General features: G+C 27.7%; 2 protein-coding genes across 11 annotated transcripts in view; one reads left to right on the top strand and one right to left on the bottom strand.

The window, feature by feature from the left end:
* Positions 1-1,403: 1,403 nt before the first annotated feature.
* On the bottom strand, positions 1,404-10,065 carry LOC117171739 (probable aminoacyl tRNA synthase complex-interacting multifunctional protein 2). 3 transcript variants are annotated; one of them, XM_033359337.1, is made up of 4 exons: positions 9,734-10,065; positions 6,016-6,162; positions 5,614-5,824; positions 1,404-1,828 (listed from the first exon to the last, which is right to left on the bottom strand). In XM_033359337.1, the coding sequence occupies exons 1-4, from the start codon at positions 9,917-9,919 to the stop codon at positions 1,467-1,469; spliced, it is 906 nt and encodes a 301-aa protein (XP_033215228.1). In that variant the 5' UTR covers positions 9,920-10,065; the 3' UTR covers positions 1,404-1,466. The 3 variants fall into 3 exon arrangements, with proteins under 3 accessions (XP_033215228.1, XP_033215218.1, XP_033215237.1); XM_033359327.1 differs by having other exon boundaries at positions 5,614-5,827; positions 9,734-10,063; XM_033359346.1 differs by having other exon boundaries at positions 5,614-5,827; positions 9,752-10,061.
* Positions 9,534-17,899, top strand: part of LOC117171702 (nucleosome-remodeling factor subunit NURF301) — a 74,267-nt gene continuing 65,901 nt past the window's right edge. For 2 of the 8 annotated variants that reach the window (XM_033359314.1, XM_033359258.1), the window contains exon 1: positions 12,242-12,825. In XM_033359314.1, coding sequence (XP_033215205.1) covers positions 12,576-12,825 — 250 coding nt within the window. In that variant the 5' untranslated portion in view covers positions 12,242-12,575. Of the gene's footprint in view, positions 9,660-11,545; positions 11,791-12,240; positions 12,826-17,899 lie in introns of those variants that run through there. The other 6 variants (XM_033359278.1, XM_033359286.1, XM_033359265.1 and 3 more) reach the window with 6 other exon arrangements.

Genomic DNA, 17,899 nt, shown 5'->3' with positions numbered 1-17,899 from the left:
TGTTGCATTTTGAACAATGTTTCTTTTCAATGTAAATAATGACAACTTTTCTGATAAATAATAGTATATTTTTAACATAACAAACCTTTCAAGTATTGTGAGCAAAATAAACGAATCTTCGATTACAAAAATATGACAAATTAGTTTTCTTAAAAACGGCTCCACCGATTATTTTAATTCTTGATTTTAAATAATCTATGAAGAATACAGATGCGAAATCCGCACAAGGAAATCACAGTACCCTAAAAAAGAAAAATGATTATTTTTTTTACGAAAATAAAAATGAGAAGGCAACCAACCAAATCTCCTTCCTTCTCTTTCGTCTTTTATATTTTTATTATCCAATCACCATTAAAAAAAAACATTTAAAACAAAAGACGAAATAAATTCAAAAGATAAGGAAGGATATTTGGTTAGTTGTCTTCTCATGTTTCTTTCCTCTTTTTTTATTTTTATAAAAAAAAAAGAAATTCTTTTCTTTCTTAGGAAAACTGTCTGTTTTCAAATTACAATAGGAAAATGTTATGGTGGTTGTCTAAATTTGGTTGCTGGATTTTTTGTTTTGTTTTCAGGAATTCTGCATATTAACTTGTTTATTGGACGTTAAATTTTATTTTAATTCTATAACACCTTTAATTAAAAATTCTTCTATTTTAAAAACTTCTTTCTAATTGATGGAAACATAAGTTAGTTAATACCGTTTTGTTCATTAAAAAAAACAACTAGTTTTGTGTTTTAATTGTTCGGTTTTAAACGCTAAAAATAAAAACAGTAACATAAATTTAATAAAAAAAAATCTAGAAATTTTATATTTTACACATTTTTAGTTTGAATATTGCAAACTGAAATGCTTATTTATTCTTGAAAATCATATTTAAAAATTAGTCACTTCTTATGTACGAATTTGAAGTGTATTAAAATTTTGAAGGTTTTCGGTACAAAATTATGTTGGATTTTTTTGATTTTAATAAGATAAGACTTTTGTTAAAACAATTTAATTTCAAAAGTGTCATTTTAAATTATAAAAATGTTTACACTTAAAAATAAAACAATAAATATAGGTAATTAATGAAAAGGTCCAAGTAATAAATATAAAAGTAATTTATTTAAATAATATATAGAATCATTCTTACATGTGATGTTGCCAAAAAATTATTGGCACAATCAGCAAATCTTCAGAAAACATTTAACAAGCACTAAAATCTCAATTTCAATTTTTTTCGCTAATAAAACTTTATAAAGTAAAGGAATCGTAGTTCAAAGTAAACTGATTTTAAATCATATTAAAACCGTTCAACGAAACCTTATTAATTGTGTTATTCAAAGCTATGAATTGAAAACCTCATAACGCTTATAATTACTATTATGACTGGGCTAGTTTTAAGAATTTCAAAATTACAATATAAATTGTAAACATTGGTTTATTTGTACAAAGGAAACAGCATTGACCCACACAATATAAAATTCTATAAAAAGGTCTTCTCGCAATTTTGGAACCATTTGGCAAGACTCGAAGGTAATTTGGAATTCAATCGTTTAATTAGAGACCACGCAGCAATATCGACTAGAGAAGGATCTTTTTTATTCAAAAACCAAGGTCCATTTGTTAAATGATCCCCAAGAATGGATATCGTTGCTTGGGCTTCTCTCGGCGACTGGTGAGATAACATGTGGCAGAGATCGAGTATTGAGTCGATTAAATTTGTCTCCACAGGATCGGCATTTTCGTAATTGTGACTCTGAATGAGACGGCTTAAGTATCTTAGAAAATTTACTTCTCCGCTTATTGGACATGTCGAGAGTTCAGATTTCAGTTCCAGATCTGAAACTGTAAAAAAACATTTTTTTTTTAATCCATATAAGGTAAACCGACCATTACGGGGACAACGTGAAAAGTATGTCCAATACTGAGACAATAATAAATATCGTTGAGTATCTTTTATAATCCAACATAAATTATAAAAGTAAAAATGTTCTATTATTTTTTAAATTTGTTACCACTATTTATATTTGTCCTGACAAGTTATACATTTAGTAAAAAATAATAAAAAATATTCCTCAAAATGTGTGAATGAACTGCTATAAGATTTGCCATTTTTTTTTCATCTTAAAACTTTCCACATAACTTTTACAGCATTGTATTATTGAAATTTCCTACACTAAAAGAAAAAGTAATGTTTTTGCATATTTTTAATACCTTTAAGAATAAATTTCATAACTTTATTAGCAATTTTATTCGATAACTTATGAATATTTTAATGTCCCGCATTTGGACAAAGTTTTGGCGAAGTTGCCTAAACCGGGACAAGCTCTGTCGCTGACTGTCTCAGTTTCGGACACTTGAACGTAAGTTGCAAAATTGCGTTTCCATTACTGAGACGTTCACTTTCGCCGTGTTTTTAATTAAATGTCGCTGTATTATTTTAGTGATATATTAAAAAGTATTGTTTATAAGACACAACCTTGCCGTTTAATTGATTATTTATTCTAAAAAAGTTGTCCAAAGTAGTTTATTGAAACCTCCAATTCTAACCTTAAATTTTGCCAACTGCTTAGGTAAGTAATGTAATATAGTTTCTATTAAATTTAATTTTTCAACAAAAATTAGTAAGTGTGCAGTAAAATTAAATACTATAGATTTATATGAAATATTAATAAGATTAATATTATCGATTTCCTTTTTAAGATAAATTAAGTAAATTAACTTTTCTGTTGAAAACTTATATTTTCAAATTAAAAATATAAGTGCTTTTAAGAAAACTCATTTTTTTACTTGAAAATGCAATAGTTTGGTTAATTTTTTTTTCTTTCTTGACTGAAAAATGTTTTTTGATTAACATATAAACTATTTTCTTGAAAATTCGTCTTTTTGGTTCGAAAACGTATCTTTTTAAAAATAAATTTCATCTTTCTTGAGCAAAAATGCAACTGTGATTGAAAATTAATCTGTTTAGGTTGAGGCTTCAGCAGTTTTATTGGAAATTCTTTTTTTTTTAAATTAATTCGTCCGCTTTCAATATGTAATTAAAATCCTTTTTGGTTAAAATATCAACTATTATATTTTTTTATCAAAATCTAACTTTTTTGGTTAACCTAATACTTCAATTTTCTAACAAATTCTTAAATTCTTAAATAGAAAAGACTAATTTTCTACCAAAAAACATTAATTCTCATCAAAAAATATAATAGTTGATATTTTAAACGAAAAATGTTTTAATTATAAATTAAACATGACATGATTTTTTAAATAAATAAGATTTTTTATTAAAAAAAGAACGATATTTTAACTAAATTTATGATTTTTCTACCTAAATAATATCATTTTTCACAAAACAGTTGCATTTTTCCCATAATTAAAATGACAAATTTTCGAACCAAAAAGACGAACTTTCAACAAAATTGTTGAAATATTAATCAAAACAGACTTTTCAATCAATCCAATTTTCAACCAAATATTAAAATTTGTAACCAAAAAATAATTTAAATTGTTTCAATACATTTTTCAATTTACGTAATAACTTGAATTAAGATGAATTCTAATTCAACATTTACTACCAAACAGTTGAATTTACAAGCAAATCGATAATATTAGTCTATAATATTAAATATTATTGCATACTTAAAACTTGTATTAAAACATTAAATTGATGAGTTATTATTAAATTACTTACCTGAGCAGTTGGAAAAATTTTAGGTTGGAATTAGAGATTCCAATAAACTACTTTACACTACTTTTTTAGAATAAATAATTAAACGGTAATCACGATCTATTCTTGCTTTTTCATGTATTCTGTAATAAATTATAAGTAAATTGTGCCATTTTATTTTGATAAACCCCATTGGATTTTCCTTGTCCAAGTATTGGCTTCTTTGGTGTCCCACTTAAGGATATGTTCCAAAATTCGTGTACCACCAATGGGCGATCTGACTAGCTTTGAAAATATCAATTTATATTAATTTAGTACAAAATTACTGATGTATTTTTTGTTATAATCGATCAAATAATGTCTAAACCACTTATTATAAAGGTTTTTGTAAAAAAATTCCAACTCGCCACTTTAAAATTGTGTTTATGTGGGTTAACTTGTCCTAACTGTCCCAGTAAGGGTCAGTTTACCTTACATTAAAAAAATATATATCACTTAACTTTAGATATTAGACTTAACCAAAGACTAAATAATAGAAACTATATCATAACTCTTTATTTCAAATTGAATGTTTTAATAGTTTTTTTACTTCTAATATTTAAATTTGAAGTTATTGAAACAAATTCAAGTTATGAAAACTTGTGTGACATCTGGAGTTACAATGTGTGGAATTAATTACACTATTAAGATCTTTCTGCCAGAAGTCAGATATCTGAAAAAATAATTTTTCTATGATTTTAAGAATCAAAATATTATAACTGATGTCATTTCAAATTAAAAAACATAAAAATTCACAAAAAAACATTAATTTTAACCATATTTTTTTGTAATGTAATTTCTTCTGGTCGTCACTTCTTACGAATTTTTGAAAAATGATTGCATTTTAATATATGACGGCTTATTTTTTCCTGAAAAACATTTTCTACAACTCTACTGTTCCTCAAAAACTCTACAGTACCTCAACAACTCCACTGTTAATTATATTTTAAGATTATTTAGTTATTTAAAATTTGGAAAACAGTAGAGTTGTAGAGAAATTTTTTTTTCCCAGACAAAAAAAGCCGCCATTTATTAAAATGCAATCATTTTTCAGAAATTGTTAAGACGCGACGATTAGAAAAAATTCAATTACAAAAAACATGGTTAAAATTAATGTTTTCTGTGAATTTTAACATTTTTCATAAACAAATAAGGTTTTTTATTTTAAACTACATCAGTTGTAGTCTTTTGATTTTTAAAATGATAGAAAAGCTATTTTTTCTGATATCTGGCTTTTGACATGACAACTACCTTCAAGGAACTTGTCATGCTAAAATTATATCTCTGAAAAAAATGTCTATGATTTTAAGAACTGAAATGATATTATTATTATTCATGTTTTGCAAAAGAAAAAACATTAGTTTTTATGAAAACTGTTAAAAATAATGAAAAATAACGATTTAAACAATAACTTTCGCAAATGAATTTTTTCTTACCAACGTTGCTATCGCTTCTTACCAATTTGTTAAAAATGGTTGAATTTTAATAAATCATTACTCTCTTCCGGGGGAAATATTCCCTGTAACTCTACTTCTTTCAATTTCGAAAATAATTAAACAATATTCAAATTATTTAAAATAATTTTTTTAACAATTAAAGTTGCAGATACGTTTTCCCCGAAAATGTTGACCATCAACTAATAAAATTAAACCATTTTTCAAAAATTTGTAAGAACTGATAGTACCAAAAAATACAATTGCAAAAAACATTAGCAAAATAGATTATTTTTTACAAGTTTTCAAATTTGTTCATAAAGAATCATGTTTTTTATTTGACATTAGATAATCAGTAATATTATTTTCATTCTTATAATAATAGAAAAAATTTTTTTTAAAAGATCTGATTTTTGGCATCCAATTTACAAAGTTTTAACCTAGAATTATTCAATTTTAAATGCATCGAAAATGAATATAATGAGAAAATTTACCATCTTTCCAAATTAATCTCAAGTTGATAACATTCTTCTGGGTATTATTTTCGTCCTTTTGAATTGCAAATTCCGGAACAGTTCCAGTGATAGTAGAATGAACGTGGGTTTGGATTCGAAAACTACTATCGCTCCATAGTGTCGTTAGCGCTAAAATCGAATATGGCGCTTTTTTTGGATTAGCGGTCAAAATTATGTCGACGTTTACTGGCTTCTGGAAAATAAAAAGAGAAGCTGAACTGCGTATTCTATTACGATACAGAAATTAAAATGTACGAAGTCAAAAGAGTAAAAAATATAACCTTTTTGCTTAATCTTAAAATATTCGACATTCTTTTTTAATTATAATAATGTTTCAATATTCAAAAGTAATAATATTACGTCCGATTAAATATCCATTACCTTGCTAACGTCTTCGACAGACGATTTTGAACAATTCGTTGATTTTAGGACAACAAATAAATGTGCGATTTGTTGTTTAAGTTCGGCCAGCTGTGATAAAATTTTTTCCTGTCGGTTTTCCAGAAGTGTTAAATCCGGATTAGGTTCCTGGAAAAACAATTCATATTTGTAAAAACTGAAAATTTTTAATAATATTAATTTTAAATACTTGATTTATTTAATATACTTTTATAAGGTAGTTTATTATTATCCACAGGGTTATTAATTTTAAAAAGTACAAAAATATACTCGAAAACTTGACAACATTAATATTCTTATATCAGAATCGGTACGATTTGACCAAGAGTGTCGAAAATACCTTGGAATAAAAACTCAAAACATCACGTGTATCAGAAAAATGAGACATTTGTTACTTCTAAAAAAAAATGTAAATCAAGAAAAGACGAACGTTTGAAAATCATTACGACTTATTTATTCTGAGTTCAGATTATATTATTTATACAGCTTTAAGCAAGAAAAACTTTTTTCTATTACCAGAGTCAAATGATTTTATGCAAATAACAAAAACCAGGTAGTCCCAACTTCTTGCCGATATTGTATATTAAAAAAAATTGTAATCAAAAAGTAAATTGTATTATTAAATTGTTATGCTATTTTATTTACTAATTTTTTCACTTTCCTATTGTTCTTACTTGGTTAAAAAATATTTGTTAAAAAATATTCGCTCTTCAAATAAAGGATCACTCCAAATGAAACGTACATAAAGTAAACCAATTTTTTTTAATTTATTGGAAAAACATCCACCTTACATACGTTGATTAAAAATATGTAGTATAAAAATTACTCAAGTGAACACTAAAATTAATCAAACGTAAAATTAAAAAGAAAACTTTGAATTTTAACTTAAAAACAAATAATTTTAAGGCACTTTCTATGGTTCATAACATAACGTAAACATTTTTTAAAATAAAATTTTCTGAAAAATGCGAAAAAATAGAATATTTGCGCCTTCAGGATCATATTCTACGTGGAAAAACATACCGAAATGTCCAATCCATTGACATAAAATTTTTGTTAAGTAGTGTAATCATTAAACACTTTTATTTAATTTTAAATCAGAAATAAACTGAAATGATGAATATTTAACTAGAATCATTGAATTTTTAATCAAGAAGATTAATTTCTACCAAAAATACGAATGTTCAACTAAAAAAGATAATTCTTCAGCCAACAATTAATAATTAAATTTTTAGTTCAAAATTATTGCTCAACCAAATAAATTACTTTTTAACTAAAATAGTAGAATATTGAACTAGAATACTTACATTTTAGGTTAAAAACATTAATTTTGAAAAAAATGTCGAATATTGAGTTAAAAAAAATTATTTTCAACTGAATGCCTTTTTTTAACCAAGAGATGAACATTCAATTGAAACGAATAATCATAAAAACAATTATTTTTTTAAAAGCTTAACTTTGAACGTGGTCCCTACATTTTCAACTTGAGAAAAATATATTCTGAATAAAAAATGTAGCAGTTGATACTGCAACCGAAAATATAAATTTTCATTAAAAAATGATGAATTTTTAACTAAAATGGTGGCATATTACACTTGAATAGTTTTTAAGAAAAAAGTTTTACCTTCAGCCAAGTTATTATGTTTGCAATCAAAAAAGATGAATTCAGAACCAAAAATTTACTAGTTGATATTTCAAATAATGTTAACAATTTTTATTTTTTAAAAATAAAACAGTTGAGTTCGACCAAAAAAACGAGTTATGAACTAAGAAAGATTTCTCAGTCAAAAGAGAGAAAAAACTGCAAAAAACTGTTGAATTTTTAAGAAAAAAGATTAATTTTATAACAAAAAGAACGAATTAAAAAAAAAATACATACATTTAAAACATGATGCTTGAATTTTCAACTAAAAACTATCAATTTCCAACCAAAAATGGAATTGTTGAATGTTTAATAAAACTAGTTAATATTCAACTAAATAGCGCAGTTTTCAATTAAAGAGATAAGTTTTAAATAAATATTATGAATTTTTAACAAAAAAAATTATTTTTTAACAAAAACCTTTAACTTTCTACCAAGTTATTAAATTTGCAAGCAAGAAGATGAATTTGCTAAAAAAAAAGACATTTTTAACAAACTATAATGCTATTATTAAAAACGAAGAATCATTGTTACTAAATTTTATTTTGCAATTAATAATAAACAAATAAAATTAGCACGCTCTCGAAAAAATTCTCTGACTTGAAAAAAAATCCCTGACAATTTCATGTATTTCAGATGTTCCAGCCAGGGTAGACACCCTGAATAAAACTAATAACGCTTTAATTACCATGAAATTATTTCATTCGTGAGGATTGAATATATTTCATCTTTCAATTTTAAGAGCCTAAAGATTAATATTTTATTTTATTCAACTCTACTTTCAAATTTTAGTTTTTAATGTATGTTTGGAATTTTTAAATGTTTTATGATTATAAACATGAAATTTTTTCATTCATAAATTACGTGAGATTAATTTTTAAAATTTGTAACAACCCACACACCCAAGTAAAATTTTAATTTTTGATTTTATTACACACGTTTAAAATATCATTCGAATTTTTAATATTTTTCGTTAAAATGATTTAATTTAAAAGGTCTCAAGTTTAAGACTGTATAATTTTTTTAATATTTTTATTTGAAAATTGGAAACCTTGTTTAAAATTTTAGCTTCAAAATTGTTTTACATCAAAAATTGTGTTTTTTTTTAGGTTCGAATAAATAATTTAATATAAGATTGAATACAAATTTTGGTTATTTAATTTTTTTTCATTTTTCTTAGTTTTACCCTGTTAAACAATCCCTTTTTGACGGCTTTAAATTTTAAATTATCTTATTTAAAAGAATACTTAATTTACATTTTTTTAATTTGAAACCTTTAAAACTCAAATCAAAAATACATTTTCTGAGAGCCTTGAAATTTAAACCGGAAACTAGAATAATTGTAATATTTATTGCTTAATCCAAATATATAGTAGAAACCTGAACACTTCACATTTTTAAAACCTCAAACCCAAACAATTGAAAATAGAAAATTATATTAGATACAAAAGATCAATGTTGTTCATTTAAAAATTGAAAATAAGAAAGAAATAACTTTTTACACGTAATCATATATTTAATGCAACAATTTCTAAAATTTGGTTAATTTAACTTCATATCTTTACTATTCTGACATGTGTAGAGGTCTTTAATTTCCTTCTCTGTGTGAGTCTGCATAACCATGACAGTACTTTTCTGGGTTAGTTTTGCGTTTGTATGGTTATACAACGGTATTTTCTCAATCGGGAATTTGCTCCTATAGCCTTGTCCGAAAACTCGAACGAAAATATAACGGAGTTTCCTCGTGGGAAACTCGCCTTTAATTCCACATTAATCCTCTGGCGGGTAAACTTTTTTACTATTCTATATTCTTCCTTCAAAAAAATTGGGGGGGTAGACATCGATCAAGCAACAAGAACCATATTCTCGGTCGATCACGATTAGTGTTCGTGAAAATTTCGTGGTGGCAAAGCCACATCACTTTGCCAAGGAAATCAAAAAAAATAAGGAAATCAACATCTCAGAAGCAATGGAGACTTGCCACGTGAGTATTTTGAGCGCATAAATGTATTGAGTAAAATTCTGCAGTGAATGGGATGGAAAATAAAAAATTAAAACCTTTAAAAAGAAGGTAACCTGGTCTTTGACTTGCGAGACAATCGAATCCTCCAAGGGTGAATGGTTGCCGTTTAGCTGATGGGCCTCGTGAATACTTTTCATCTCGTACATCACGTTTTTTGACTTTAGCGAACTTGGAAGTGTGATTATTGGCTTTAAAGCGTACATCGTGGTCGGGCCACTCATTTTTTAATGACAATTAATCCTCTGACGATCACGAAACACACTTTCCGTTTTTCGAAAATACCAAGTGCATCGGGTTTTCTTCTTTATTTTTTGACGATTTAACGAGCGGCCATTTTGAAATTTGATTCATTTGATTTTTCCGAGGAAATCAGGAAATTAACAGACGAGAAGTGGCGCTAGTGTTCTCGAAAAATGTACTAAGCTAGTCAAATCTGGGTCTAGATGTGTTGATTTATTTAAAATGTGGCGGTGTCTACGAAAAACCGAAATATTGATCATTGAAGGTTTAAATTATGTTTTCACTCATAACAAAAATTCGTTTGCAAAGAAAATGCTTATCTAACATAGGAAACGCTGATTTTTTGACCAGGACATATTTAAAAAAAGGAAGAATTCATCATTTGGATTTTTTACAGATATTTTAAAAATGTATAAATTATAATCGTTATTATCCATTTTGTAATTTTGGAAAGATCGAATTTTTTATATTAAAAAAAAAACTGCATAAATATCTACATTTCTCAAAATATTGAAAAATAAATTTCCATTACAATTATTCGTGACTAAATATTTTTTAGATTCCGCTTTAGACGCCCCTAAGAAGTCTTATTATTATTATTTTGAATTGAAAAATTAACAAATAATTTATAATCATTCAGTTCTGAAGATAACTTAATTTAGTCATTCTTTTTTTATCAATGAAAAATAAAAATAAAAGCATCGTTTTTTTTAATTTCACGATTGACAGAATTTTTCGTTTATAACCAAGACATTTTTCAACCTGCAAATATAAATGTAATAATCCTTTTGTTATAAATGATTTAAATCACATGTAAATTCAATTAAATCGAAAATACACTTCATTGCCACATATAAAAAAATCCGTACTCAAAATCTTTTATTTAAATTCATTTGATCAAATTCCGCGCCTATTTCATCATTCAACTATAATATCGACCAATCACCTCTCTCTTTATAATTGAAACCCCACCCCATTGGCCCCCCTTGTTCCACAATTTCTAAAAAAATACCGTATCTGTCATTTGAATATTATCTGATATTTCTTCACTTCCAAAAAATCCCCGAAATTTCTTCTTTATAGAATCTCAACAATGTTTTTTCCAAAAACCCAATATAAAAAATTAACAATCTCCGAAAATTGTATTTTCATCCGGCAACACTGGAAGACTCTAGTCTAGTCAGTTGCACCACATAATAATTTCTCCGCATATTAGAAACTGAACTCACTCTCTTTATGAAAATAACATTAATTTTATTTCTTTCTCTAATGTTATTTTCCAAACATATTTCGAATTAAATTTGTCTCTGATTAATAATAAAATAATTCAAAAGGGGAATTTTCCGGCGGAAAAGACTCTATAATTGAATATGGCGGTTCCTCCTTGGTCACGTGTGCATCAAGAATGCAACTTGACTAAAAAATTAGAGTAGAAGAATTCATTAAAAACCTTCAAAAATTTCGTTACATATTAAAATAATGTCCAGAGCCAGATTATTTATGTTGTTATTTCATATCGCGAAACCTCCCTAATAATTGTGTATCTATTGATAAATCCAGACGCCAACGGTCCTTTCGAATTTCACGCTCCCATGTTGGCCACACTCGGACCATCTAGAAATCCAAGATGGCGAACCTTCAGTAGAAAAGTGCCAGTTGCTAATTGCCAAGAGGCATAATTGTCTCTCTTAAGTCTTAAATCGGTAATTTCTCAATAAATAGTCTCTCAAACATTAAAAAATTGTTTTAGAAAAGTGTGAAATTTCCCCAAAAAAGTGTCTTTTATTGAGATGTCAAACCCGTGAAGCGTAAGTGGTGTCCTCTGTGCAAGCTTCTCCAGAACTAAGGTTAGGTCCGTGTTCCTTCATATCACAATTGATTAAATTTTGATTAGAGCAAAACGTGAATTTAATTTTGGAGTACAACATCACATGTGACAAAGAAATGCGAAATTAATATTGATGCAAGCATGGTTAGAATTGCATTTTTTCTCCGAGGTTATTGCGCCACCTGTCGCTCAAACGTCATAAGTTGTGTGTGTAACGAGCTCCATGATTGGTCCTCACTTTTGTTTCTTCTTTCTCATGAAAAAAATGATTTTGGCATAAAGGGAAGATGTAACGTCTAATAAACGTAAAAATCTATGTTAAAAATTAGAATTCGGAATAAATTTGGGGTATGTGAGTTGCTGAGCTAAAAAGATCTTGTGAAATTTTGTGTGAAATTGGGTGCGGGGGTGTCATGGCGGCTTTTCCGTGAGCCAATGAAAGTCGAGCTTTCTAGGTTTATAGATTTCGCCCGAGTGTCGTCGGATTCGCGTCGCTGGGACTCTGGCAGCTTTTTTTCGTAAATTCGGTGTTGAAAATTGGGCCTTTTTTTCGGGAAAATTGGCGCGAGAATACGGGCAAGAATTGAGGTGAAAGAGGTAAATTGGGAGTCTGAGAAAAAGTAAAATCTCGGGGATGATGGCGGTCTGTAGGGTCACGTGATCGAGATTAGGGAGAAATGGCGCAAACCAGGGATTGAAACATGGGAAATGTTTCGTTCTGGGGACAGCAGTGTTATTTGTTTACAAGCATGAGGCACTGTACACGTGTTGAGTGATTGTGATTTTTTTTTGACAGTTGGAGGTAAAAAATGACGGGCAGGGGCGGAAAAAGAAGGGGGAGACCCCCGAAGTCGGTGGTGATGGAGAGGCCGAAAAAGTTCCAGTACCACTTAATGAAAAAGCCGAAATATTTGCAAAACAAGGGTACAGAAACGCCTTCAAGTCAACCGAGTACGCCGACGGTTTCGAGAGCTTCGTCGCCGGTAGAAAGCGAGGAAAGCAGAAGAAGCACAAGAATAAAAAAGACGAGAGGACCCCGGGATAGACACTCCAGAAAAGGTGAGCATTTTCTGACAATTTTAGAGATTTTGAGGTTGGTTTTGATTTATGGATTTACATGTGCTTCATTTGGGATGTTTTTTGGATTCAAGTGATTTTTTTATCAGAATTTATTGTTGAGAGGAGCTGGATGGTTTTGTAAACATTTTGGAGTTAGTGGTTAACGGGGTATGTTTTTGGAACAGGAAGTAATAGGTGTTTCAAATTTATAAGGAATTTTTTGTATTTTGGAAAAAGTATGAATTGGCCTGTTAGTTTGCGAATTTTTGATGTTTTCTTCATGAATTTTCTTTCAAAGATCTTAATTATTATTCTTTTTGTTTTAAACTGTTACGAATATTAGTTATAAATATGTGAGTTTACTAGTCTATTTTTGTTATTTGCATGTTTTCATTGGTAGCATAATCCACTGCGTTATATTTGTTCTTCACTTGGTGTAAGAATTATTTAAACCTCTTTTGTTTCTTTAAATGTCCACAAAAATACTAAAAAAGTAATTTAAAAAAATCAAAAGAATTTTTAACACCCCTGTTCAGTGTCAATGTTTCTGTACGACATCCCTGAGACAGTTTAAATTTTTATGAGGAGTATGATTTAAATTTAAACAAAAATTTATTATTTTATTTTTGCTAATTATTAAATAATCAATACAATTTAAAAAATCGTACACAGAGTGTATATTAGTGGAATTTGCTAATTTTTTCATTTAGCAACATATAATTTCTAAACAAAACTTTGTGTTCTTTATTTAGATCTTTTTTACTTTTGTGTCGAAATTTAATTTTGAAAATTTTTTTAACGGCTCAAAACGTCATATTTGAAATTGATTATTTCTTGTAGTTCTTAAATATTTATTTTGCTTCTGGATAGATTTAGCAAAAAGTCAGTGAATTGTGATTTTATTGCCCTGACATTATTGCTGATTCATTTATAACATACACAATTACACATTCACATGAAATCGACTGAAATTTTATGATAAAGGCGTGGTATCAAATAATACCTTTTTAAAAAGAAAACGATGTTATTTTTTAAAAATAATATGTCTCTTATGACCGGAACACCCGACAATAAGCCTGAAATTTTGAGAAACAGAATATTGCCTGGAAGTTTGATGTAAACCGGGAATTTGTTATTTTTGTACAGGGTGTCTACTGTGTGGTAATGTAGGAAAGTCTAGGAATTTAAAAAAATTCTGTAAGTGTCCTTGATTTTATTTTTGATGTGGGAATGTATTTTTTAAAATAAATTGTAATATTTTAATCGAACCAATTACGCTTGCCGTTACCCTCTTTTTACTATGGGTATGCTTCTTTCATAAGATGGACCTCACATTAATAAGCGGGCGTTGTCCGGGGATTTCATGGGACAAATTTAGTAGACACCCTGATTCACTTTTGCAATAAATATCGTCTTTCTTTGTGGAAAATTCAACTATTTTCTTTAAAATGTATGATTTTTTGGTCAAAAATTCAACTGTTCTGTTGAAAATTCGTCTTTTTAAATAGAAAATTCATTCGTTTGAATTGAAAAAAATTAATTTTTCTTTGAATATTCAACTGTCTTCTAAAATATCGGATGTTTTGCTTAAAAATTTCATCATTTGGTTGAAAATGCAACTGATTTTGATTTAAGTTTATTCTCTTTTGTTTAAAACTCTCCTTTGGTTGAACATTTAAATCAGTAGGTGGAAATTTCAACTATTTTATTTAAAAATTCAACGTTTTTGTCAAAAATTCTGCATTTTATTCTTTAATTAAATGTTTTTCTTGAAAATTGGACTCTTTTACTTGAAATTCAGCTATTTTTATGCCCCTATTTTGTTGAGAAATCATCCTGTTTCCCCTGTTTTTTAAAAATTTGGGTTGTGAAGTTTTAAAACACTTTTAAAATTATTTAAATTATGCATTTCACCTTGGGAGTTATAAAATGCTTCATTCTTTTCAAAAAAATAATGTGTTTTTTGTCCGGGAAACGATTAATCTTTAGGGATCGCGTTAAGACCACGAAGTTTCCCGTTGATTTAGTATTAGAAAAAGATAGCTTTTTGTAAATCTAATATTTAAATGTGATTATATGTTACAAATAATTCCATATTTTAGTTTATTATTCAGAATTTGTCAGAGAATAAGAATCAGTCAAATTTTGAGGATGAATGAATTTAAGCCACTCTTTTGAGTCCCCAAAGAAAACCCTATAAGTGAAAAATTTAAACTCTACTTAATATTGTGATTTAATAATGCCATTTGAAAGTTTTTTTTTCATAAATAATCATTAATCGGTCATTCAAAAATACAAATTCCTCTTTTAAGTAATGTTAAATTAGTTTTTTTTCAGGTAAGTCGCGAAATTAACGTATTTGATCGATGGTATAGGTTCTGTAATCAATCATAACAATGACATTATTTGTTTAAATAATTAAAACATTATATTTGTATTATATTTAAACAAAAGACTGTTGTTTACATAATTTTAAATTTGTTTAAACATTTACAAGTATTCTTAGAAAACAAATTAGTACTTAAAAATATTTTTTTCGTGCTTTTTGGGTAAACTATATACTTGGACGAACGCGTATTATTTAAATATTGATTATTTGATTGTTATCATTAATCGATGTACTTATAACGTCTAGAAATTACGTCAATTTCACGAGTTATCTACAAAAAACTCTTTAAAGATTTTAAAATGATTTAAACAATTGGATTACAACAAACAACGGCTTAAAGCCATTTATCCTTATAATTTATGATTTATGTTTATTCTTAGACGAACTATAAACAATATACTCAAACATGGAATTATTTGTGACATATCGCGTTTAAATATAAGATTTAAAACAAGCTGACTTGAACTAGAATAAGTTCAAGTAGTCATTCAAAATTGGCCATTTTTTGTTTAGTCTCCCTAAATGTGAAGGATTTATTTTCTGTTAAAGGCGATTGAAATTGAAATGTTAAAACTGTGTATATGTAAATTTAACTCGTTAAAAATTGTAAGTTTTCAAATCAAAATTAAAAACAAAATAGAAGTCTTGTAAATGAGACAAATTCTATACAATTAATTTTATGTACCGGGTTGTCATATCACTCATTCATTTTGACGAAATTTTTCGTAAACTAATATTGGGCCATCTATAAATTGAATAACGCATTTTTTGCCTATTGTTGAACCCTTTGCCACGTAACAAGTCATAATAACATAGCCCCCACATCCCGACAAGGGCCTCCTGGCTACAAAATTTTGCTTTCCCTTCCCTCTCCATATTTTTTTCTGAACTCTAATAAGCGTGAGTTTTGCATGTTTATTCAACGGAAATTTTTCCTAATTTCAAACTGATTATGAGGTTAAAGATGCATATTGTGAAAAAGTTGCTTCTGAGCCGCCCGCCCAACACAGCCCTGGGCCCCCCTGACTGCAGCCAGGCCAGCCACCCCTTTGTGGGGACATGTGTAATAACATATCCTCCTCCCTGGCACCTGTGCCACGTAATTTTTTCATATATTTTATGTCAGATTATCTCTGATTTTTAACGGATCTTTACGTTTCGGCACTCACAGAATCCGAAAATCATACAATTTTGTCAGTGTTTGTATGTGTGGTAACCTGAATGCTGTAGCCATTCCAACTTTTGAAGGATTTTTCCATTCGAATCCGCATTTGATACACTTGTTAAGGTTCCCAAAATGAAGGTTAAGTTCGTTAATCAGATATTTTCTACCAAAATAAACAAATTTTGAGAATTGTAAAAATTTTCAAATTATTTTTTAACTTTTAGAAATTTTTGTCAAAGCTTCTTATAGATGGGTAGAAATATTGTGAATTATTCAAATACAATTTTTAATTACGATGGAAGTTAGAAAAGTTCTATACTTTTCAAAAAATAGAAAAAATTATTATTTTCATAGATCCGAAAATTTCATTAAAAATTTTCACTAGGTACCAAATGTATTTCAAAACTATTCTAGCCGAATTTTTCGATTAGCCCAAAATTTAAAAAGTTAGAGATTTTTCAAAATTTTAGACAAATTTTTACATTCTCATTCATGAGAGTGTAATGTAATCGTCCAAATTTTTGATATGTGGGTTTTAACGGACCTTTACGTTTCGGCACCCATAGAATCCGAAAAGTATACAATTTTATCTGTGTCTGTATGCCTGTATGTATATTTTCTTTCTGTATATTTTCAATTTCCATGAAAATTAGAAAAGTTATGTACTTTTCAAAATTTTGAAAATATTCAGAAAAATATTTTTCTAAAAGATTAGGAATTTTTATTTAAATTCCTCACTAGATATTAACTATATTTAGAAATTATGCCAGTTAAATTTTTCGATTACACAAAAATTCAAGAAATTAGAGCTTTTTCAAAATTTGAATACAATTTTTATTATGAGTTTTAGAACTTTTTGTTAAATTTTCTGGTACACATCAAAAAGACTGGCAAATTATCCTGATGACATTTTTAAATTCGATCAAAATTCACAAAATTATATGATTTTCAGCATTTTGAAAATTTAAAAAAAAGGGAAAAAATTTTTTTAATAGATTAAGAAATATTAGTCCAAATTTCTACTAGATATAAAATATATCTTTTTCGAAACTATTATCATGAAATTTCTTAATTAGACAAAAGTTCCAAAAATTTGATTATTTTCAAAAATATGCAATTTTTGTTTTTAAGAGATCCATCAGTTTAAACCGTTATTTTTAGCGGATTTTAACAGAATTTACTAATTAAACTGGATTGTTTTCTTAACAATGATCATAACCCCGCCACCGATCACGGTGTCTCCTCTATCTTTTCTGACACATTCGTACCCCAATTGTCTAAAATGAGTCTTAGTTATCAATTTAGTTTCATTCAGAAGCATTATATCAATATCATTTTCAACAAGAAATTGTTTAAGGGCATGTGACACAGCTAAATACCTATATTACCGGCCACAGTTTTTCAGTTCACTGAATATATTTTGAACCTAAGAACTTTTTTTGTAAATAAAATATCGAGCTGAAACTTTGGGAAATGTATTAGAGTACAATAAAGTACGTTTAGGTACTGCATTTTGGTAG

The sequence above is a fragment of the Belonocnema kinseyi genome, chromosome 1, assembly GCF_010883055.1.
Source record: "Belonocnema kinseyi isolate 2016_QV_RU_SX_M_011 chromosome 1, B_treatae_v1, whole genome shotgun sequence".
Lineage (NCBI taxonomy): Eukaryota > Metazoa > Arthropoda > Insecta > Hymenoptera > Cynipidae > Belonocnema > Belonocnema kinseyi.
The sequence above is the reverse complement of the archived record's forward strand: the minus strand, read 5'-3'. Positions and strand labels throughout refer to the sequence as shown.